The sequence below is a fragment of the Corvus brachyrhynchos genome, unplaced genomic scaffold (assembly GCF_000691975.1).
Source record: "Corvus brachyrhynchos isolate BGI_N302 unplaced genomic scaffold, ASM69197v1 scaffold17, whole genome shotgun sequence".
NCBI lineage: Eukaryota > Metazoa > Chordata > Aves > Passeriformes > Corvidae > Corvus > Corvus brachyrhynchos.
This window is the reverse complement of record NW_008240046.1, coordinates 12,291,190-12,314,206: the sequence shown is the minus strand read 5'-3', so window position 1 is coordinate 12,314,206 and position 23,017 is coordinate 12,291,190. Positions and strand designations below refer to the sequence as shown.

The 23,017-nt window shown below is 35.7% G+C and overlaps 1 protein-coding gene across 4 annotated transcripts in view; it reads right to left on the bottom strand.

Annotated features, from left to right (window-relative positions):
• Positions 1 to 1,507: 1,507 nt before the first annotated feature.
• The window catches only part of PDLIM3 (PDZ and LIM domain 3), a 23,475-nt gene continuing 1,965 nt past the window's right edge, over positions 1,508 to 23,017 (bottom strand). Inside the window, exons 2-8 of one of the 4 annotated variants that reach the window (XM_008641463.2) lie at positions 19,250 to 19,401; positions 17,691 to 17,775; positions 11,834 to 11,901; positions 8,357 to 8,620; positions 5,652 to 5,779; positions 4,380 to 4,491; positions 1,508 to 3,488 (exon numbers count right to left, since the gene is read on the bottom strand). In XM_008641463.2, the coding sequence (XP_008639685.1) occupies positions 3,299 to 3,488; positions 4,380 to 4,491; positions 5,652 to 5,779; positions 8,357 to 8,620; positions 11,834 to 11,901; positions 17,691 to 17,775; positions 19,250 to 19,401 (999 nt within the window). In that variant the 3' untranslated portion in view covers positions 1,508 to 3,298. Of the gene's footprint in view, positions 3,489 to 4,379; positions 4,492 to 5,651; positions 5,780 to 8,356; positions 8,621 to 11,833; positions 11,902 to 12,340; positions 12,529 to 17,690; positions 17,776 to 19,249; positions 19,402 to 23,017 lie in introns of all 4 variants that reach the window. The other 3 variants (XM_017744627.1, XM_017744628.1, XM_008641464.2) reach the window with 3 other exon arrangements.

Here is a 23,017-nt window from a genome sequence, read left to right as displayed (position 1 = left end):
GATGCAGTAGGAGCAGATTGGTTGGTACTGAGGACCTGGCATCTACCTTAACACGTTGCAGTCATGGCCTATTCAGCTCTAGTTTGATTCTGTGGATTGAGTTCCCATTAGTGGTTGGTGTTCATTAGCTGTGCTCCCAGAGAACAACTTCTGGTTCCATTTCATCCTAAGGAAACCACTTTGTGCGCTCTGAAGTTGTGTGATGTGAACCAAAATGCAGTCAGTGAGAACAGTGGGGGAAGTTTACTTTCAATAGCTCACTTCTGATCTGAAAAAAAGTGCTAGTCTAATTTTTTAGGTGATGAAATGTAGTTGAAAAAATGAAGGAAGCTATTTAGTTGATGGAAGCAACACAGTTTCTTTTAACTACTTTGGAGTACTTTTTTAGATTTTAGATTGTTGGCAAAACTGCATTACTTAAAAGGGCAAAAGCATTTCTCTTAGAAGAATTGATTCAAAAGTACCGTATAAATTAATCTATGTATTTTCAGAAGCATTTCTTGGCTTCCTCATTTGGAGTATTGCAGTTTCATACAAGTTTTTAACATCTCCCAGAACAGCCCTGCTGTTTATGCATCAGTAGCATAGCTGGGGAACACTTTTCACACTTGTTGCTTAACATCTGAAGAGCTGAGATGAAAAGCATGTGAGGTCACACTTCCTACATTTTTCTCCATCTAAAATAAATTCCATGCCTGCCTTTGGCTTGTAATATGTGTAAGAGTCTAGACACAGCTGAGAGGCATAGTAGCATTAAGCTACTATCATGATTGAATGGCTACACTGTTCTGAAGAAGATAAAGTGGGTAGATCTTTAGCTGGACACCTTGTGTGTCAGGAACCAATGACACCCTACTGAGATACAGAATTCAACCTTGAGCATGCAATAGAGAGAATTGGTGTATCTTCCTCTCGCATTTAAAACTATATTCAGTTCTCCCAGACTGAAGTGGCTGTGGGATGAGATTTCCTATTTGTCTCCTCTATCAGGGTCAGGGATTTCAGTATCTGCATTAACTGAAAGTTGTGGTTTCCTTGGTGTTATATTGTTGCACAGGTTTTCATGTAGGTCAGTAATTGCAAATACATAGGCTTACCTTCTAATTCTATCAAAGCCACATCTAACTTCAAACCTCCCAAAATAGCACTACACGATGATGCAATACCACTGAGCTTACCCCAAGGTTTTAGCATCAGGTCCTGTTCTATGACTTCCTTGCAACCTAGCAGTTCTTGTATCTGCATTTCCAAGAGTTCCCCACATTTATAATTGGTATGTTTGGTGTGTTAAAGAGAGCAGTTTTGAGTCTTTAGTTTTGAAAGCACATGATCTTGTTCTGTTTTAGAAAGCCCTGGATGTGTACTCAAATGCCTAATATAAAAATTGTCTTTCCTTCTTGCCAGGGATTTGATCAATCGGAAGCATACTGCTCTGTCAGTTATTGTCAAGTCACTTGACACTCACACTTTCTCATTTTCCATACCAGATGAAAAGAAACACAGAATATTTATCATATGTAATCGATTTATTTTTACCTTTGGTTACTCCACAAAGACATGAACAGTAAACACACATTTTAAAAGACCAATGACATTTTAAGCTTGTAAAAATAATCATTATGTGCACTCTTATTTTCAAAAGGATTTTCAGATTTATGGGCTTTATCAATGGAAAAATATTAATACTACACATAGTCTCCATGATACCTGAGGAGCAGAATTATGTTTTTGTGCCCAAAAATAACTTAAGAACTAACCTTGAAAAGGGTGCAACACTTTTTTTATCCCTGCTTTTGATGTAGAAAAGTAAGTAATAAATGTAGTGACACATGCATTTTTAAAACTTCTGAATTCTGAAATAATACTTTAAGACATTTTGAAAAGTCTTTGAATATGTGGACATTGTATTTCAGTCTTTGGGACTCATGAATTTTTAAAATATTTAAAGTACGTATAACTTCTTTTGATTCCATATTCTACTTGCATTATAGGCTTCTTACATTATAGAATGGGAAAAGTATGTAAGATTGTTTGTCACTGGGTTATTTTTTTGCTAGTCTTTTGGACTTGATTTAAATTTTGTTGATTTTTCTACTTTAAAGTGAGTTCAAAATACCCCAATAAAGAAATTATGACTTGTTTTGATATTTTCTAAAAATGTTAAGTTTAGTTTGCCCTTTGGGTGTGTTTATGTAGCTGGCACCTACCAGAATGCAATGTAGTCTTTGACAAGTTTCAGAAATTGATTACAAACCTGTATTCTTTCAGCTTTTTGGTTTTTTATTCTTTAGGACTTCACCAGCTTTTTTTTTTTTTTTTTTATAAAAGACCTTGCCTTTGCATATTTTAATTCAAGTTTATTTTTAAAATTGTCCAAGCTTTAATTTACGAGCAATGAAGGTATCATGATTATATTTCCCCATTGTTTCTATTATGGAAATTGAAAGATGGAGATACAAAAATCCAGTATACTTTTCTGCAGAAAGGTTTTAAAATTTGCTTTCATTCTCAATTCACAATGAATTCCTATTAGACTGTGAGGTTCTTTTTTATAAAAAACCAATTTATGTGTGTGCATGCCTCAGAATAATTTCCTGCAAAGTGATAAGGAAGTTGATATCATTGCAAAATCATTAAGACAACATAGAACTTTTACTTTGCTTCATACTAACCAGTCTTTATTATACTAACCGTTTTATTGTGTGGCTTGACATTTATTCTTTATCACAGTTGCTGTGTCAGAAAATTAAGGCAATATAACCCCAAATTCAGAGTAAAGTAAGCAAAACATGTTTGGGGTATACATTAACGCTAGTTGAATAATAGCAGACATGAACAACTGCTTGTTTGGTACTATCTGTGTAAAATAGCTGCTTTTCTAACGATCCGTCAAGTTTCTCATTTGTAGCGGCCCAGCCTGTAAGACTTTGATGGTGTTGATATTTGCACAAATACTTAATTTATGGTAAAAATTATGTCTAGATTACAGCACTTCTGTATAAGCTGTAGCATTCACGTAATACCTCAGCTGTCTCATTTTTGTATTCCAGGAGATCTGGTTTAGTTTATACTTCCTTGAGTTATATTGACAGTTTCAAAAACAATATTTTAGCAGAATTTTGCTGGTATAATATGCTATTGCTGGCTAATAAGGACTTCTGCCTCTCTCAGAATCCCACAGGGAAAGGTTTAAAAGCTGCTACTTTGGATTTAGGCAGAAGTCCTGACACTTGTACTGCAGTTCTAAGCTGGTAAAGGCTTTTTGTGTGCATGCATATATTTGTGTGTTAAGCTAAGACTAGCATTTTGGGTAAACCGTAACTGTTTCGTATCCCTCTGGTGGCTTCATGCGGGCGCGTGCGTGCGCTTCACAGTACAGTTGGCCCTCCACAAAGAAGTAGCCTTTTTGTTTCAGGTTGAGATCGCAGTCAGAGCACACAAAGCACTCTGGATGCCGGTATTTATCACGTGCCTTCACCACTGTCCCTCTAAATGGAAACAATGAGAAGAAAAAACCCCAGTTAATTCATATGAATTTAAAATGAGAAGAGAAACTGCAGCAACCTGGTCTAGTAGAAGGCCCCATGGCAGGGAGGTTGGAACTAGATGATCTTTAATGTCCCTTCCAACTCAAACCATTCTATGATTCTATGATACAAAGTATGTTCTAGGTATTTGCTTTAAGTCTTTACAGCTGTTCATCTTGTGGTTTTAGAAACTACTATATAATTTAATGTTGGATGCTGAGTTTGAATAGGTGACATAAAATGCTGTAGTTGATCACATAGTTCACGAGCATTGGAAAATCAAGAGTTTGAAGAAACATGTTAGTTTGGTTACAAGACAGAAAGTACAGCCTGACCTATCAAGAGGGTGACAAAATGAGTTTCAAAGCCACATTGCTTTTTCTTTGTGTTTGTGTTCTCTCAGTTCATCAGTATCTGTGTTCTTTGCTGAAGTTAGTGATGTTAGTCAGGTAGAAATCTGATCGTTTTAAAATAGGTCTACAGAGCTTTCTGGATACTCCCACTGGGTTGGGATAAGGATGCTTTGCATTAACAAGAAGTTTTTTAGAATTCACAGCCTGACACAGCATAGCACAGACAACAGCTGGTTTCATTACATATGTGTTAATGGTTGACTTGCAAAAGGTCCTGAGAAATCTCAGTTAAAACCTCGATAGTACGCTGTCAAAACTAAAATAATCTGTATTGAAATTGTTGAAGGTACAGGTTATAATTTGACATTTAGAACAATATATTTTTATATCTCTGTTCTCTAGAAGCATTATGGGAACGCACTTCTGTAGTTTGCAGTGGTGTTTGAGGATGAGGTGTGCTTGAGCTGGGGATTTCTGAAACTAAAAAGAAACAACTTACAGAATCCCACTCCCACATTTGTCACACAGTGGCACTTTCTGGGCACCAGGCATGGCACTAGGCATTTTTGTTACAGGTGCTTTCACACTTCTTGTTCCCACAGGGCGCCCATCTGAGAAACAAAACAATCCTGTTATGTATGGGCTAATATAAAAGCATCTGATGCAATTAAGTACTTTTCTACACTTTTCTGTACTTTCTGTGATGTACATACACTTCTGGATGTATTTACAGGCTTTCACTTATATGAACAAACAATGCAGTCTCACTAGAAAAGTTTAGTAGGCCAGATTCCACCTCTTTGGAATCAGGAGAAATATTGTGTAGCTGTAGCCAAAAAGCAAGTACAAAAAAGATTGTATATGCAGTGCTCTCTGCCTCATGGACATCACCAAGTTCTCTGATGGTAGGTCTTGGATGTAGCAGAGAGGGAGGAGGATTGGGCTTTAACACAGAAACATAACATAATCAAGACCTATTGTTAGAAAGCTTCTCATTTATATAACTAACTGTACAACAAATTGGAAAGATTAGTAACATGATATGAATACAAAATAATAGCAGAATGCTAAGCAAAATGCTAAGAAAGTGCTAAGTAAAATCCCACAATGATATATATGTAGACAATTAGAAGTGTTTATTCCTTCTCTAGTAAATATTGACTTCTCTAGTAAATATTGACATATAAACATTAAAATTTAAAATATTTACCTTTTAGTTAAATTTAGTTGTATTTTACTCTTATGCTTACTGTAAATATGACAAACTTGCAGCCTTTAATAATTTTATTTTCAAAACTTCTTTATTTGAAGGAAATATGACTTCCCTCATCAGTTTTTATTTAGAATGAAGAGGGAATAGGTTTTAAGGGGATTTCAGGAGTTGGTCTAAATTCCTCTTTTCCTCAATGTGGAAGAGAGCATTTTCTTTCTTGGTGTCATGAGTATAAGCAGCTTGTCCCAAAAATTCTCTCAGATAAAACTTTTTGTCGTTCAGTTAAAGCCAACTTTGTATATTAAAGATCTTAAAATCTGAGAAGAGATTCTGGAAAATGTTATCAGCACCTGCATTGTATTCACAGAGGAGGCTGCTGACAGTACAAGAAAGGAGGGGAAATGGCAGGAGACTGGTGTGGTAGCTATAAGGTCCAGAATAATTTGGGCTTTCAAAAATTCTTGTATCTCTAATCTCTCGTGTTTTCTTCTCAGATTCCCCCCTCCCACAAACATTTTTAAATGATTTGAACAGGTAGAATATGTTGTTTTTAACCACCTTCCTCGGAGACTAAATTCTGGAGCACCTTAAAGGAGCCAGATTGGCGCGGCTGACTGGGCTCCTCCTGGTTGGTGTGCAGCATCCTGTACACGTCAGACTGAGGCACTGAGCTGGGAGATGGGTCACTGTATTAAAGGGAGGAAGAGCAGATAAAACAGTTTATCAAACATAACTTTAAAGCAACAGTTCTACCAGGCATAGAGTATGATTCAGGAAACAAACATAAAGACAATGTGCCTACAATTACTGAAAAACTCTTTCTTCCAGGTAGCATTGCTTTATATAGCCTCCTTTGGATCTAAAAAGTGCTGAAAAACATTAAATCAGTGCCATTGTTACAAAAATAAATCTAGAAACTCATTAATGTATTTCCATAATTACTGTTTTGGCCCTACTGGCATTTGAGAGTATGTCCTTTAATCTCAAAGTAGTTTCATTCCGTAATCATGTGCTGTATTACCAGGTGCTCTTTGCTATGGTATCCAGAAGTTCCCTTTTTGTAGCAGCTGCCCTCAAGAATGTTGTTAAAATCACAGCTCATGCCTTTACTATGTAAAGGTAGGTCAACCAAAACCTAACCAGTCAAATCTTTTGGGAGAATATGATTTCTAAATCAGCTTGATCGCTAGGTAATAAAGTGATTATTTGGCTAAGATAATTGTTATTTATTTAACTTATGCAGATGACAAAAAGGAATGGAATAAGTATTGCATAATAGGAAACATTGCAAGGTGAATGCTGACAAACAGAAGTTCTCTTTCTTAATTTAATAAAATTGTGACTTGGCTTTCTTTTCCAATGACAATTTTATGCTAAAAATATAAAGTAACTTATTGTCCAAACAGCAGTTGAAGGCTGACTCTCAAATGACTTGTGAGACAAAGACTTTAATGAGAATATTTCATGGCATTTTAAACTGTGCTGAATATTTTGAATTTTTCATGATAAATGACATCCTAAATAGTCAAGAGGAAGAGTAGAGGACTACATGCACTGACAGGAATTAGACTGAATATGTGGCATCTGTAAATTTCAAACATCTACTAGGGATAATTAGAAACATCCAAATTTACTTTGATGAAGTCTGTTATCTTACAGCTGCACGCACAAATGTTCAGTTTAAATTTCCTGTTGCAACTGGCTATTGTCCACAATGAATTAGACTGGGTTTTCCTTTAAGTGGTTCAGTTTTTTTCCCAGCATAGCATCCAAACTGCCTAATGGCCCAGTAAGAGCAGCAGCAGTTGGACAGTGACCCCTGTTGCTTATGTGAATTTTTTGATCTTCATCAATCAGTAGATTTCTTTGAGCCACCTTTAAGCTGGTGAAAAAACTCAGTTTCTTGTCTTGTCAGAAGCTTTTAATAAATAGGAGTAGCTTAGTTTTTACAATTCTTGGCAATATTTAATTAAACCCCTGAATTCTCTCCTCTTCACTAAAATATTTCTAAATATAAAACAAGTGATAATGCAATTACATACAGAAGGCAATAAACCCAGCACTAATGTGTCATCTTACATTTCTTCATGCATACACAGTGAAAACGATCCCACAGCAAGAGACATTTCAAACCTGCGTAGAGAGTAGGTTCTCAAATTGGTGATGTCACAGGCAGTGTGAAATCTGATTGCTTTGGGCTTAATCCAGTAGTTCACAATAATGAACCAGCAGATTTTTCTTTTATTGTTCTAGAATTGTTCTGGTTGAGCATAAATATTCAAGCACTAGAGTAACTTCACTCTGCAAAGACTTCATGAACTACAGTTTTCTTTTCATCAAATAGGATGAACCTAAATACTTTTATATAAATATGGTTTTTTTGGTTAGTAGCAGCCAAGGTGCTGAAGAAGGCTCATTGGTGCCAGTGATTATTGCTTATTTAAAATATTAGTAATCAGCTTTAGTTTATACCATACATATTATGAATTATTAACTTAAGTACTGTTTTAAAACAGGAAAATAGGCTACTATTATGCAAAAGTAAAGATAAAGCAGCTTGAATGATGAATTGTCTCCTGAAAATAATGAATAGTGCTTTAAAACTTTTTATTGTATAATCATAATTGTTATCCATATATGTAAGGTTCCTACCTGACTTTTAGTTGTGCAATGGACAAAATTTGTAAGTCAGACATGGATTTGTAGGCCTACAGTAAATTCTGTCTCTTTTTGGATGAGAGCTAGTTGTACTGAGTAAGTTGTCTAGAATGGGAGTTAAGTATCTAGAACACTATAACCATCTATAAAATTTCTTAATCTTCCTGACCTGAATTTCAACAGTGGAAATAAATTTTATTTATTATTATTTTATTAGTTATTAATAAGAGGGAATTATTAAAAAATTATTAGATAAATAATTATTATAGTAATAAACAGTTTTGAATTTTGGAAGGAATCAGAATCTTGATTTGGAGTGGTCAGTCAGGTAATAGTCCAGGTAGTATTATAATTTTTTATTTTTTAGCTGCAATTCTAAGATTATTACCTATTAAATACTTATTTTTATCTTCTGGAGGGCTCCTTTAATACTTTGAGTTAAAACCCAGAAATTGCTAGTATTTTAGTAAAAATATTGAATGGTTTTAAATTACTTAGTTTCTCTCGAACCCTTTCCCCCTTTTTCGTAGAAAATTAAAGCTCATGATTTTTGACGTATTTTAAATTTGTGTATTCATAAATATTATAGATACTGCTCTAATTACCTTATGACAGGTGTTTCCCCCAGAGCTGTAGAAACTTGGCCTTGCAGTGTTTCCATGATATTGTCATCTGAGTACAACTGCATAGGTGTGTTAAACTGAGCGTGTACAATCTTGACACCGGGAAGCTCCATTTCCAGGGGGACATTAGGGGCCATCTTAGATACTGCCTTCAGCTCGGTGGGGCAGATGGAGCTGACCGTGCTAATTGAAGAGGGGGTACTGCGCCCACTGCCGCAATCCAGCCCCGAAGGAGTGCTGCATCCACTGTGTTAATGGCCAGAGCGCAGGAAAGTGTGCAGTGTGCGTTGGATTATAGAGAACAGAGACAAAAGTACAGCGATATGGTGATGTTAACAGGGCTGAAAAGCATGAATGGAACAGGCTCAAAAAATCAAAAGTACAGAAAGTGGAGAAAAGCAAAAGTATGTGTAGCCACTGAAAATAGATTTCCTGTAAAAAAGTATCAAGGCCAGCTGTAAAGCAGTCCTTAAAATTCTGGTATGCATTTTCTTTGAAGACAGTAAAAATTCTTTGATAGATGAAATAATTCAGAATATAACATTATTTTACATTTTTAATGCTAGGTTTTATTGAGGAATAATTAAGCCCCCCTAAAATTCTTTGTTCTAAGTGAGTAATTCTTATCATCTGTAAACAGGGTAGCAGACAAAGTTTATGTGAGTTGTCCATGTCAGAGACAGGATAAACACCTGCAGCACTGGAATCCTAGACACATCATTCCAGTTCTATACCTCACAATCATCTCACTCCCCTGCCAAAAAGCTACTGTGAAGTAGTGTAAAATAATGAATGTGACATTTCCTAGATTTCCTTAAATTCTAGAGTAAGATACTTATTAATCTTTTAAAACTAGTTTAACAATTAAAAAAAACCAACTTGTTGATCATTGCAAAGAAGAAAAGTTACTAAAACATCCAGGATTACTTTTGCTTTTCTAAATTACAGTGTTTCCAGTAGAATGTAAAGTGGTCCTTCACAAATACAATGGGTACATATTCAGATAATTAATTTTACTGCTTCTGAAGTAGACTTTACATATTATTTATATACAAAAAATACCATGTAAACTTTTAAAAAATATTAGTGTTGCTTGACGTTACTTAAGTGAAGTTACCATACACCAATTCAACATATCTGGAAAAAGATTAGCAAAAGAATGTGAACATTAGACCTGAAGTCTTTTTTGGTATCACTATTTTGAACAATTCAATCATCTCTCTATAGTACTTCAGAGGCTTTCTTTGTTACAGGATATTTCTTTGCTGTTTCTGTGTAACAGCACATAACCAAATCTTTCTACAGACATTGGTTACCATTTATGTGATATTCTGAGCTGTGGGACAATAAATGCTTAATCTCTGTCCTCCAACCTGATATCAGGGTAGTGTTTAGTTCATTCCAAGCTGTGCAAACCTGGGACAATGCTCTGTTTCCCAGTTTGATAGTACAGAACTCTGTCCAGTAGCTACTCTCGGGCGGAGTTGACAACCCAAAATTCTCTCTTAGAGTGGAATTTGTGCAGGACCACTTTCTCAAAATTTTAAAGGGAAAGATATACTTTTTCATCAAAGACATGTCAAACAAAAGCATTCCAGAAATGGTAGGTAAGCCTTAATGCAAATATAGTTGTGCATCATCACAAAGCATGAGACAGCCAAAAAATTCACACAGCCAACATACATGTTTGCAGTATTTTCTTTTAGAAGAAACAATACCACCTTTAGATCCTGCAGTAGAATAAGTTTTGTCAGTGCAAACAGTGTTAGTAAATGGAAAGTAGCAGGAAAAGACTAGAAAAAGCACAACTCCTCCTCTCGCTGTGTGAAGCCAAAGTACTATTAAAACAGAATAAATTATAGGTAAATAAATAAAATATATTATATATTAAATGCAATTTCCAGTTAGTTTCACCGGAGTGGAGTCCAAAATTCTGTCCAATGTCCAATCCATAAGCTAAAACCCACAGTCCACAATCATCTTTTAGTCAAAGTCCTATTTACTATCAGCTGTCTGCCTTAAAGGGATATTTAGAGCCAAGGTGGTGGGGATTTTTTTGTCTGTATTTAGCAGTGGATTAAGTCAAACTGATGGAAAAATAGCAGACAAACTGTGACAACCAAGGTTTTGTAGATGTAACACCCTGTGTCAGAGATTCTGCAGTTTTCGAGTGCAGACCTCCCCAGCGCCAGAGCACTGGACACACCTTGCCCAACTGAAGTTCTTAAACTTCCTGCATTGTTGTCAGGGTATTTTTTGCTTCGTCTTGAATGCTGGTAAATGGCCATTTACTTCAACATTTTCATGGTTCCTAGTGGTCCCAAAGCCAGTTTTGGTACAGTATGTAAGTGCTGTCTGCAGTTAGGGGCCAGGGATGTTTTCTAAGGACTGCTTTGTCCTTGAGCAGCTTTTCTCCACTGTGGTGGTGCTCTACATTGATAATTCTTGTTTGCAGGATGAGACCATCTTTTAGAGTTAGGTGACTGACAAATATAAGGCATCTCTGAAAACTGATGATCCATATGAGATTGTCCTTTGTATGATGGAATAATTTATCATCCTGTTTTTCTGCTCTCATTTTTCAGACTTAAATTAGTATAACTAAAAAGCAGGCATTTTTGATTTTCAGAATTAAATGTAGAGCACTAATGCCACTAGCAAAAACTGCTACTGCTAAAAAGGATAAAGGATCACATCTCAAGATATTTCATCCCTCAGGTCCTTTTGAGCTTCCTGGTGTTTTTAGCCACAGAGTTTACATTGTTTTTATCCCCTCTGTAATAATGAAAACAGTAGTAAGGAATTTCATCACCAGTTAAGACAGAGGATTATTACACTAAAATGAGGATGTAGATATAGAAGAATTTCTGCATTGGAGCTTTACATATCTGTGGCATCAGTTTTCTTATTTTTAGCTCAGCAGTAGGTTGCCCTCCGGAACGAGGTCTGCTGAAATGCAAATTTGAAATCTCTGGATGGCCTAGCTTATAACTCTCTATCTTTAGCTGTCTTTTATTTATATGTAATATATAACATATATGTAATATGCAACAGATATGTAATATGTAGCTATCTTTTGTTTAGCAAGTTAACAAATTACATTGCATTTGGACAGAAGAAGTTCACAGTGCCAAAGGTCTGTAAGTGTGCAGTATCTGGCGCTACGCTGTAAACTGAATCATGGCTACAGTTACTTCAGACTCTCATCAGTGTAACTGAGATGGAATGTAGATCTACTTTCTTTCGGAAATAGAAATTTGAATTTCAAGCTGGAACTCTTAAAGTCAACCATTTAATTCTTTTTGTTTGTTTGCTTTTAATTTCAGCATTAGGCTGTCTAGTACTATAAGTAAATTTCAAATGCATCAGAAATCTTAATTAACATCAATGGTGAGTATCCATCCATTAAAAAAAATAACACCATGCATCAAATCCAGCACAGCACTCAAAGTTTATAACCTGCTTCGGCCTGAGATTATGAAAGGTTTGGGCCGAATATTATGCTTGTGTTCAAAGTAGTTGATATCCTGTAAAGAAAAAAAAGATAAAATAGCTTTCTTTGACCTACGAATGCTCATTTCTAGTTAAAAAGCAGCTAACAAAGTTTACAAATTTTAACCATGAAGTAACCACGTTTAGTTTGTTCATTCCTGGTGCTCAAATTACAATCACTGCAGTGTTCAGAAACATTCAGAGTAAAGTACAGTTACAGGAGGAAAGGTTGGAGGGTAGTGTTGCAGCCCAATGTAGAGGGCAAACTTTAGCTACCTGCAGCATTGCTGCTAGAAAGCTGAATGGATAGTTCTCGGTCCTGGAAAAAAATGTTTCCTTGATCGCCCTTTTTTTGGATAATGAGTAATCTCATTCTCAGAAAAAACAGCAAGAGCTGGACTTTTAAATTGAAAACAGAACAGATAATGATACACCGCAAATGACCATGTATTATAAGTAAATACTGATACTCACTTTTGCGATGAGTTAGGAATGAGACCCCTCAGTTGTCCATGAAGTGCATCTTGAATATTGCCAGATGAATAGAGCCCAATTGGAGAATTATAGGAGGAGCTCACTACCTGTCTTTTGTCATCAATATTTGCTGCTGCAACAAAAGGCTGGGCCCTTCTGTTGTGAGCCGTACCAATAGGCTTGAATTCCTGTACGTGATAGGCAGACAAAACACACAGAGCTACAATGCACACCAAAGCTAGCAATGAGTAAAACTGACACCACCAGTATTGTTAATCTCTGCATTTTTACTTTTGCAACTGTTATTTTTAACTGGTGCAAGCATATTATATTTTTCCATGAATTTTATATGTATTACTTGAGCCACACACATTATTTTCCTGCCTCCAGGCAAGCAGAAGGCTTAGAAGAAAAGGGAGGGATGAATATTAGAGTGACCTTTCATATTTTTCACTAGATTTGACACTGTTTACATTTTTCTTTTAAAACACTTAATGTATGCTTATCTTAATTGCTTTCCTTTAGTGTTAGTCTCTAGCTTCTGCATTTTCATCACGTACTGATAGAGGGATTTCCAAAAGTGTGATTTTATTGTAAATGTCTTGCCTAGAAAACACATAATTTTAAATGCTTCTTTTAACTGAAATAAAGTCTTGAACATACATCAGATTGAGGATATTCTTCTGAATGTATTTCATCTTTAAAGTATATCTGTGTATCAAAAATTGCACTGCTCTATAATTTAATGTGAAATCATAATAAATAAGTAAAACCCAGAAGTGGCTAAATTTGAAATCATTATGCCTATGTGCCTATATTCTGCCATACTTTTTTTTGTCATTGGCCAAGATAATTTCCTTGGTTTGTGGAATTCAAAGGGATAAGGTCTGGAAATAAAATCTCTGATGGCCTTTCAGATAACTTAAAATATCTTTCTGTAGTGGTTGGCCAGGAATGATAAAGACTTCTGACTGCATTCACTTATTTGTATTCTGCGTATTTATTATAGTGTCCTTTGAGGCCCTTCCAGCTCAAGCCCACTCTTAAGCCTCAGAAACTGAGACTTAGAAAAAAATTAATGTCGACATCTGCCGAGGGTTTTTTTCCTTTTACCCTAGTGGGCGAAGAACATTAACTGCTGAAGTCCATTCCCTCGTCCTTATGGCAAGTGGCACTCTTTGGAAACAGTGCTGTGAGAGCATTTGAACTTCCATCTTTATGGAATAAAAAGCTTTTGTTTCTGACAAATAGGTTTCTACAACCTGAATTGGTCTTTTCTTTAGAGACTCGAACTTTCAATGTTAAGATAGCATAGGTCATTAATACTTCAATTTTCATAGAAATCTTTTCCAGTTCTCCAATTTGGCTTTGTTTTTGAGTATGACTGTTGTACAAGTTTCCAACATATATTTTGGATTAGACTAAAGAAAAGTCATGGATATATAGAATATGCAACCAGAAAATGCAAACAGTAAAAAGCAGTTTTATTAAATGAAAATGTTTAGCAGCATTGCACTTTAAGAGGCTACTGAAAGCAACAATCAGATAAACGAGCACGAAGGTTTTACTTGCAATTCCTTCTTTCTGTCTAATAGAACTAAGTTGCAGTTAACAGAATGTATTAGTAAATGGAAATAATCTAATAGTGTTTAGGATTATGGCTATCATGAAAGATATTAATGTCAGAGTATTTAAAATCGATTCAAATCCATGTATGATACAAAACAAACAAAACCAACTGAGGACATTGTAATTTCATCCCCCTTTTTCATTTCTCATAGAGAAATGAACAGAACAGAAGATGTGGCACCATAGCAGCATGTTTACAATGTAACAGTTACGAAACAAGTATTTGCAGTTAGTTAGACTTAAATTCTGTTTTCTTTATAATTCATCTATTCATACAAAATGTCAGTGACAGAACATACAGCAGCAAAAATAGTCCAGCTCTTGTGTTTATTTGATCTCATTGAATCTGTGAAAAGTCTTTAAGTTCAAAAGCTAAATGAGAACTGGAAGTTGTTGAAATTTCTAATTAGGAATATTTGAGAATTACAGTACTTAATTTATTAATTTTTTTTTCCAACTGATTTTTTTTTGCAGGGCTAGCTACATTTTTGCATTGATACACGCATCAGGAATAGAAATAATGTAGCCCCAAAAGCCTGTAGAAATGCATCCATCACAGCCCATATGATGGCATTCCTTGGGTTAATTGCTGTGACAGAACACAAGTGTGTACATTTTGGAGGTGTCATGTGACTAAGATCTTTATCTTTGAATGCTGTTATAAGGAGAGGTAGGTCCTCAAAACTAGCCCAGCACAATTATAGTGTTTCAAAAGTTGATTGTAAATGGTAATAGACTATAAACTTATTTCTTAGAACAACGTATTGTGTTTTTCTTAGATTTTTATACTTATCTATGTGCATAATATATCTCCCAGGAATGTATAATCTCCTTCATGGCCAAAAGTCTAGTCTCACTGAATGAAATGCTCAAAGGCAAAGGTAGAAGTGAAAGAGAAAAGTTCAAATAAAAACAATTCAAGAAACTGTGGTAATGAATACAAAATTATTTTCAATGAGGTTAAACGGATTGTAACAGAAAACATTTACAAGTCGTATTCTTTTACTTTGACAATATAGCGGAAAGCATTTAAAAAATAATTTTATGATACAATTTGCCATTTTGATGGTTTTGTTTTCTAATTATATTAATTGAGAACCTTATGTTCTAAATTACTTTTATTCAGAATACAATGGGATTGTATTAGTGATTCTTCAAGTGGTCTGTTATTTCCTATTATTTATCCATAACACTCTAGGTTCCTCCAGACTAACAAAATCAGGGTGGCTGTTTTTTACGTGTGTAGCTTTCAAGAGTGACTCTCAGTCAGCTGCTTATTGCTGTAAGTTAGAATTGTTGCCTCAGTTTCCTCTTCTCAGATTTAGAAATAGTGAGAGCTTTCATTGTGCTCTGACAATTGCCTGTATGAGTCTCCAAACGGCTCTTGGGAGATTCTCAGGCTGATACAGAAGTTTGCTACAGTGTGAAGGTTCCTTGTTCCATAGCTGTAAGTAGGCACAGTATTTAATTGTTTCACAGGTTTCACATAGCCATCTCCAAGTATCTGTAGAATGATTTTCATTCATTGAAGCTGAAGTAAGCATTCTTTGGCCAAATATTTGGCCACATTGCTGAACAATTTAAAATAGAGTTTACATTCATTTGTAGCTTTCTTTTATTAGCTTACAAACTTAAATTACATACTTATTAAGAAGATTGTGTAAGTTGTCTCTTGTTATTATTACTTAGTTGGCTTATAATGTATTTTAAATAACTGATTTCTCTTAACTTCCTTAGTGAATTTTGAAATGTCTATTTGACAAGAGTGAAAAAAGTCTTATACATTTTTAAGATCTATGATCTTTTGAGTAATTTTGGTTATTATACAAATAGAAGAAATAGAACTCAGTGGTTTTCCATTTCTGCACACCAGTAAATGCATGCAATACTTCTCGGTAAAAGAGTTTTACATTTGAAGTAACAAATTACTGCTTTTGGATTTTTCTCTATTCATCTGGGTTTCAGTGCCTGTATTTATTGTTAGAATTCAGCAAACTCTTATAAGACTTGGACAGCACAGGTTGTAGTTGTGCAAAAATTTGTCATCTGAGATTCAAGAAACTTTTTATTGTTTTCTCTACTGGTATACATGCTGCTGGGTCTCATGCTGTGACTAAATATGCTGTAAAATTTAAATTACAGCAATTGTAGAAAAATAGGCTATGTGTATTTCCTTTTCCACAGGGAGTGATGGATGCTTAGATGGAAGAATTTAATCTAAAATGTAAAACGTTCCAGGAATAGTTTAGCATATTTGTTTGCAAGCATTGCTACTTTTCTGGTGCCTACTATCTATTAAATATACTCAGTACTGCTGAATTTCCTAGGAACGAAAAAGAGGTATACTGAATGAAAAGGCTGGCTGTTTAATCTACGAGAAATCAGTTTTCTGATTGCCCAGTGGAGGCTGCTTTTCAATAGTCTGCCAAATAGCACTTAGTGAAATCTTGTGATCTATTTTTAAGGAACTGTCCTTTTTAGGAATGCAGCTTTCATGCAGAGGGATTACTCCTGTGTCATGTGTGCCTGCATGGTTTTCTCTGTAGCTTTTTTAGTGAATTTGTTTCACTGCTAGTCATTTAATGTGTGTCCTAGCTCTTCCACAAGAATATGCATTTAAAATAGTTTTGTTTCTTCTCTATAGTATTCCCACTGCTGAAGAGGCTATATTATTTCTGATGGAGTTTGCTGTATGACTTAATGCAAGTTTTAGATCAGAAAGAAGATAGAGAAATGCAACACTGAAATGCTGTATTCATGTTTGGGAGTGTCTCCATGAAAACAGAATTGGTGGAAGTATTTATTGCACGGGAGTTATTGAAGTGGAATCTGCACTTATATAGTTTTTTTCTAGGGGATGACAGAATAAATACTTTGACATATTTGCTTTGCTTTTTTTTTTTATATCTCCTGGCCTTCCAGGATCAGGAGAATATTCTTCCCTCCCTGCTCTTGAGATAACAGCAAATGTTCATGTAGGTTAAGGAGGAATGACAAAGAAATAAAGGACTAGTTGTAAGAAGTAGCTAGCTAATTAACTGTTGGCAATATGAAGACTTTGACTCACAGTACCTTTTTTTTTTTTTGAGTTTGAGTTTGAAAAGAGAGATGGCTGTTGATGGATTGGATTTGCTTTGGTCATATACAATGATCAAGACTTTCCTAGTCAGAAGTGGTACGTGATTTGCTTATTGACCAGTATATGGGTCCTGTGTAAATTTGTAAATTTCAGTTCTGTGGTATAAAAATGTATGGAGGTAAAGAGATCCAGCATTTATGGACCTCTGTGTTTAACTGACTGTTACATCAAAATGAATTTTGTGATCTGATGAGTTCATCACTTAGGTACTTTATTCCTGATTGAAGAATTTCCTCATATGATGAAGAATCTCTAAAAGAGTTAAAGCAACTTAAACTTTATCAGAATAAAATAACATATTTTACTTCCATAATAAAACTATGGCAATATGGAGACTCTTAAAGAAAAATGAGAATGTGTTGTAGCTTCTTAATGTTTTGTTTTGGTTATAGCTGAAAAATCAAAAACATTGAGTCAGATAAAATGGTGTTCCTATATGGCATAATCATGGTGGTTCCTATTAGCTTAAACTGGAGAATTATGGATGAAGCTCTAGTTAAAGAATTTTAATGACCACAAGGGAGATTATTTGGAGTGTAAAAAAGCAAATGGAAATGGTTAGGTACTTTTTACAGTTCATACCTGAGGTTCAGCTTCCAAATTTATCTTGAAGGGATGTGCTCTGCCATCTTCTGAAACTTGTGGGGACCATAATTTAGTTCCTGCCCTAGAAGGAAAGAAGGAAAGGCAGAATTGAAATAATTTGAATTCCTATAGAGTTGTGTATGTCCCCATAACATATAATGCAGCTTGGAAATCTGCAAGTTTTTTCTACGCTTTTTTAGTGTTTTGACATAAAAATACTTCAGTGATATGTAAATAATAAATGTAAAATGTACCTACTTAAAAAAAAATTATGTATGCTATTAACAATGGGAAATAGGTTGTTAATAGTTACTGAACTCAAATGGAAAGGGAAATTAGTGCCTTTCTGACCTGAGCTGACCAAACTTTTTTTTTTTTTTTTAATGGTTCATAGAATGAATGTTGGGTCCCCAGAATATTTTGTATGAATAATTGAATATATTAGCAATAATCGTAAACATCAACTTCTTTTCCTTTAAAGACCATAATTTCCACTTAAAGCCTGCTTTTCAAAGTAGAAGTGCAATCTAGGTATGCAAAGTATGTGCAAGGGGAAATTGAAGTTGTATAGATGATTCTTTCGGTCCTGTAGGCAGAAGTAAACATGAAAATATCAGTTACAGTTCTGTTTTCATTGACAAAGTGAAATGTGGCAGCTAATTTTAAAGTAGCATAATAGTAATGAACCTTGAATTAACGGAAGGAATTTTTCACCATGACGTGTTGTCTAGTAATTCAACAACACTCGTTAAAAAAAAAAAAGAAACACTTTGTGTATTTCCAGAGAAATATCATGGTCAACTACAATAAAGAGCTGTACCTCCTTGAGAGCCTCAGGTCAGTTAGGCCTGTCAATTTTGGAGACAGCTGAAATTGTGATTCTGAGCACAGGCTGAGCAAACTCAGCTGAAGATGTGAAGCTGCAGGTTGTTTCTCTTCCTGGCTCTAGCTGAGAGAAGTGAATACAAAAGTTTCTGGATTACTGCAGTTTGGGTAAGACAGAGTTTCTCAGTTTTGTTTTGAACATTGCTTTGAGAATCCTGTATTAGGCTTAATATGTTGTGACCAAAGAGATTGATTGGCTTTAAACTCACTCCTTTGTCATCCCCCCCATCAAAGTCTGACACGATGTTGTTTTCCCTGGGTGGGATGATACAGCAGCAGCTTTATGTGTGGCTGGGAGAAGGAGGTAATGATAAGCACCTGTGGCTGACGGAGTGTTAGAGCATAGAGGTCACTGAACAACTGACATTAAATGCGGATTTTATTATTTCCCGACAACATAAAGGACTGCTTGCTTACTGACAGTAAACAGAGGACTTGTGCAGTCAGCAGAATTACCTTGTGAGTAACCTGAGGGAAGCTGGTTTTTTGTGCCTACAGAGAGTTCTGGGGAGTCTTGCTTGATCTGGAGTTTAAGAGGTAGGTCTGGTTGCTTATAATTTTAAGAATCTTGTGAACTTCTTCAAAATATTCTAAATAGTTACACTATATAATAACTGTACTGTTGATTGAGTAGTATCTTCTTTCAGAAATAGGCAGACATGTACACGTACCTCTCTATTTTCAAACAAAGCTGATGTGTAGCTGCTTTAATTCTCTCCTGGGCATCATTATGTGTCATGTTCTCTGTGCCTAGACCATCAATAGCTACAATAACATCACCAGGGCACAGGTTGGCAGCTGAAGCCTTGCTTCCAGGTGTAATCTGAAAAGATCAAAATGTAACTGCTTAATCACCATACATGCCTGAAAATTGATAGAGAAAATAACCTTCACCACACTTCCCTATTTCCTGTTGGAGGGGGGAGGTACTTTGCCAGAGGCTCTGTAGTTCTATTGTGAGGTAACCACATAAATGTTTTATTCATCATAACTCCAAATTAGATAGAAATTATCTTCACACTTCTGCATTAGTTTCCACTCTGATTTCTGTAATTACTGTAACTTTTCTTTAAATCTTCTTCCTCAACTGCCATTATATAATTTGCTTGAAAAAGAGTTGTATTTTCCCTTTAACAACACCAGCTGAAGAAAAGAACTGTTAAATTGTGTTGCTGAGCTCCTTAAAGTGCTTAGCTTTAAGTCCCATGGCATTTAAGTGATAGTGGCCCTGATCCTTCATGGTGGTCTGTGGTGCAATTTATACCTTATGTAAACGTACCACCATCTGCGACATTCATAGAAATAGCCCTAAGCTTATCTTCCTATGCTTGCTTTTTCTTTTTTTTTTTTGTCTAGTTGAAAAACTTCTGTATGGATGTTAAAATAATTGATATGCAACATAATTTTGCTTTAAAATAACTATTGTAGAGAGGCCATGACCTCAGATGCTACTGAAGCTTGTTCTAGAATTGCAGGCCTCTGTTTGCAAAAGGTGACTTCTCCTGCCACTGCACTTACACATACCACATGCACAACAGGTCTTAGGTCACTGAGTGGGATTTCGGTCCCTTATGTGTGTATTGCCATTTTAGGCAACTCTTGATTACCTAGACAGCAACATGAAATTGATGCATGTAGCACATAAGCTTCTGAAATTCAGCTCTCAAACAGCAGAAGGGACAAGTTGAGTGATGCAAAGTAACATTAGCTGCTTATTTGTAGGTAGATGAATCCCAGTGTGAAGGAGAAAAATGTCAATATAGTCTTGCTTCCAAAAGCAGTTCTTTTGTCTGTGGCATGTCTTAAATGAAAAAACTATTGGAGAGAATTTTTCTCACTATGGGCTCTGCTACAGCGAAAGCACACGTTATCTCAACTAGAAAACATGCTATGGAGACATTCTTCAGCTGTGGTGTTTCACAGTTTTCCAGGAAAGGAAGAGAGTAAGCTGCCCAGTACTTCCAGCATGTTCTGAACCCCAACTTTGGTGAAGCTGGCAGACTTGTCTCTGAAGGGGACGCTACTGTCAACATAAAAGCCAAATAGAAATTCTTTTTGATATGAGTTGCACTGTATTAGTAGTGAAATAATGGCAAAAATCAGTGAAAGGGAGTAGTTCTCTCCTCTTTCCATCTCCATTAGGTAGGTCTGAATGATCAAAGAGATTGTTTTGTGAGATCTTTTTCTTCATTCCAGCATGTAAACTTATTTTTTATGTCACTGTGACAAACTGCAATGCATTTGTTATTATCAAGTCAGGCAAACTTTCCACGTGGGTGCTTGTAGCCAGCTGCAGGCTTTTACAGCCTAACCCTTCAAAAGAATGGTCTAGTGTATTCTGTGCTTAACAAAGTGTTAAGGTGCCTGAATAATCTGTTTGAATATGAATCAAAGAAGTTGTTCAGAAATTCTAAGTCTGAAATCTCAAAAATTGTCTGCTTCTCGACCTTCAACAGCTACAAGTGTAAATGATCAACACTGAGACTGCTTATACCACTATAATAAGACAGGGGTTAGAGGTGCATGATCGTTCTTCTCCCTTCAATGTGGAATTGCTCCTGACTTGGCTTAGCATGTTGTGAATATGTCTGCAGTGACAAACTGCAGCAGAATTCCTTGTGTTTCAATGTGACTGTTGATGCTCTAATACCTAGCTGGGCAAACCCAGCCATTCTTGGTTCCCTCTCAAGAGTAAGTTAGCTTGTATAACCCTTATAGAGGTTACTCTGCAGATTATGTTTTTTACATGTCACAAAAAATCATCTGCTGTACCTGTGACATACTGCAGCAAAGCACTGAGATAATGATCCTGCCTTGTAAAGTAGCATATCTGTCTAGCACAGTACATTCTCCTGCAGCTGTACTGCTAGAAGAACATGCCCTGTTCTGTGCTGCTGCTAAATCCCTTAGGTTTTTTAAGTTGTCAGCAGCTGCTGTGATACCACTTACACTTTTGGATGGGTTTACCATCATTTGGTGGGAGCAAGGATGGAAAGGGAGTCTGTATTTCCTATTCCTTGGCTGAATTGATTATTGCCAAGCTTCTGAGTTGTGTCTCTTGGGCCTTAACACCTTGATTGGGGTGCTGAGCTCTATGTACCCAGGCCTGATAGGGTGCAGAGAAGGCACCTGCCCTGCAGACTAAATTTTATAGAAAGGGACCATGTTGTGCAGTGCAAGATATCATGGGTATGATATTGATATTGTCGGTACCTCAATAATGTAAGTGATACTCTTTCTTAAGGACTTATTAGTGACACATTAAGTGTATATTTTGGACACTTAGAATTGTGTTATGACTGTAGTGTTTGTTGCTTGTTCACTGTGGCTTCATGAGGTGGATTCTACTGTCGCTTTGGGAGAATTTTTGCCTTGCTCTTCAGGCCATATCTGCATGGTGTTCCTGTTACTCATGTATCCTGGATATCCTGGATTTGGATAAATACAAGAATATGTGTTGATCATTCAGATGTTGTTGTGGACTAACTATTTAACTGTGTGAGGGTCAATGTCTCCAATGAAACTTTGAAGAAAACCTCTCTGCATCTGATAATAGACTTGTAAAGCTTATCACGTTACAGCATCATAAATATTTCAGGCTCTGTGTTTTCTGAGGAGAGCTATGAATGTCTACAGAGGGAGTGGCTAAACATAAAATTGAATTAATATGAATACTTGCATTGTGATTGGTAAATGTCTATAAAATTAAATAGAACTTAAATCTAGAGTTAATAATATTTTACCATTCTCTCCAAACTGCACAAGTTTCAATGGTTCCTGTAATCAGCTTCATTAATGCAATTTCTTTGCATCTTTGCAAAGTTCCAAGGATTTCAATGTTTTCAGTATTTATAGTTAATTAGTTTTTTCTGACCCTAATAGAATTTGAATATGTCAATTTTTAGTCCCCTCCTGTTCTTCTCTCCCAGTGATCACGGTCTGTAGTTTTTGCATTTGCTTGAAACAGTCAAAACAACAGAGCAATTTGACCTTTTGAAGTGACATCTGTTCTTTAGACAGGTGGATAATGGTCTCTTACATCGTTTGTCTCTCATGATAAGTCCTGATAAAAGCTGTCTCTTGTTGAACAAGGACATGGCCAGCCAGTCTTAACACCTGTCCAATTATTTTATTCAGAATGTATTTTAAAATAATTTCTATTTATTGTTTAGTTTTTTCTTGTCAGGACAGTTAAGCCTAATGTGAACGGGCTGCTTATGATACCTTTTACAAAAGGAACACCTAGGCCCCAAGAGGCAAGACTTGTGAATCTTATGAAATGTTCTCTATTTTTCAAGGGGTATTTCATGAATCCTTATTGAGGGATTCTTCTGAATGCATGCTGTGGCAACAAAAATACTACTTTTAAACAAATTTACTGTTCATATTCCTAAGCCTGAGCTAAGCAAATGTAACCTTGTTTTCTTCATATATATATA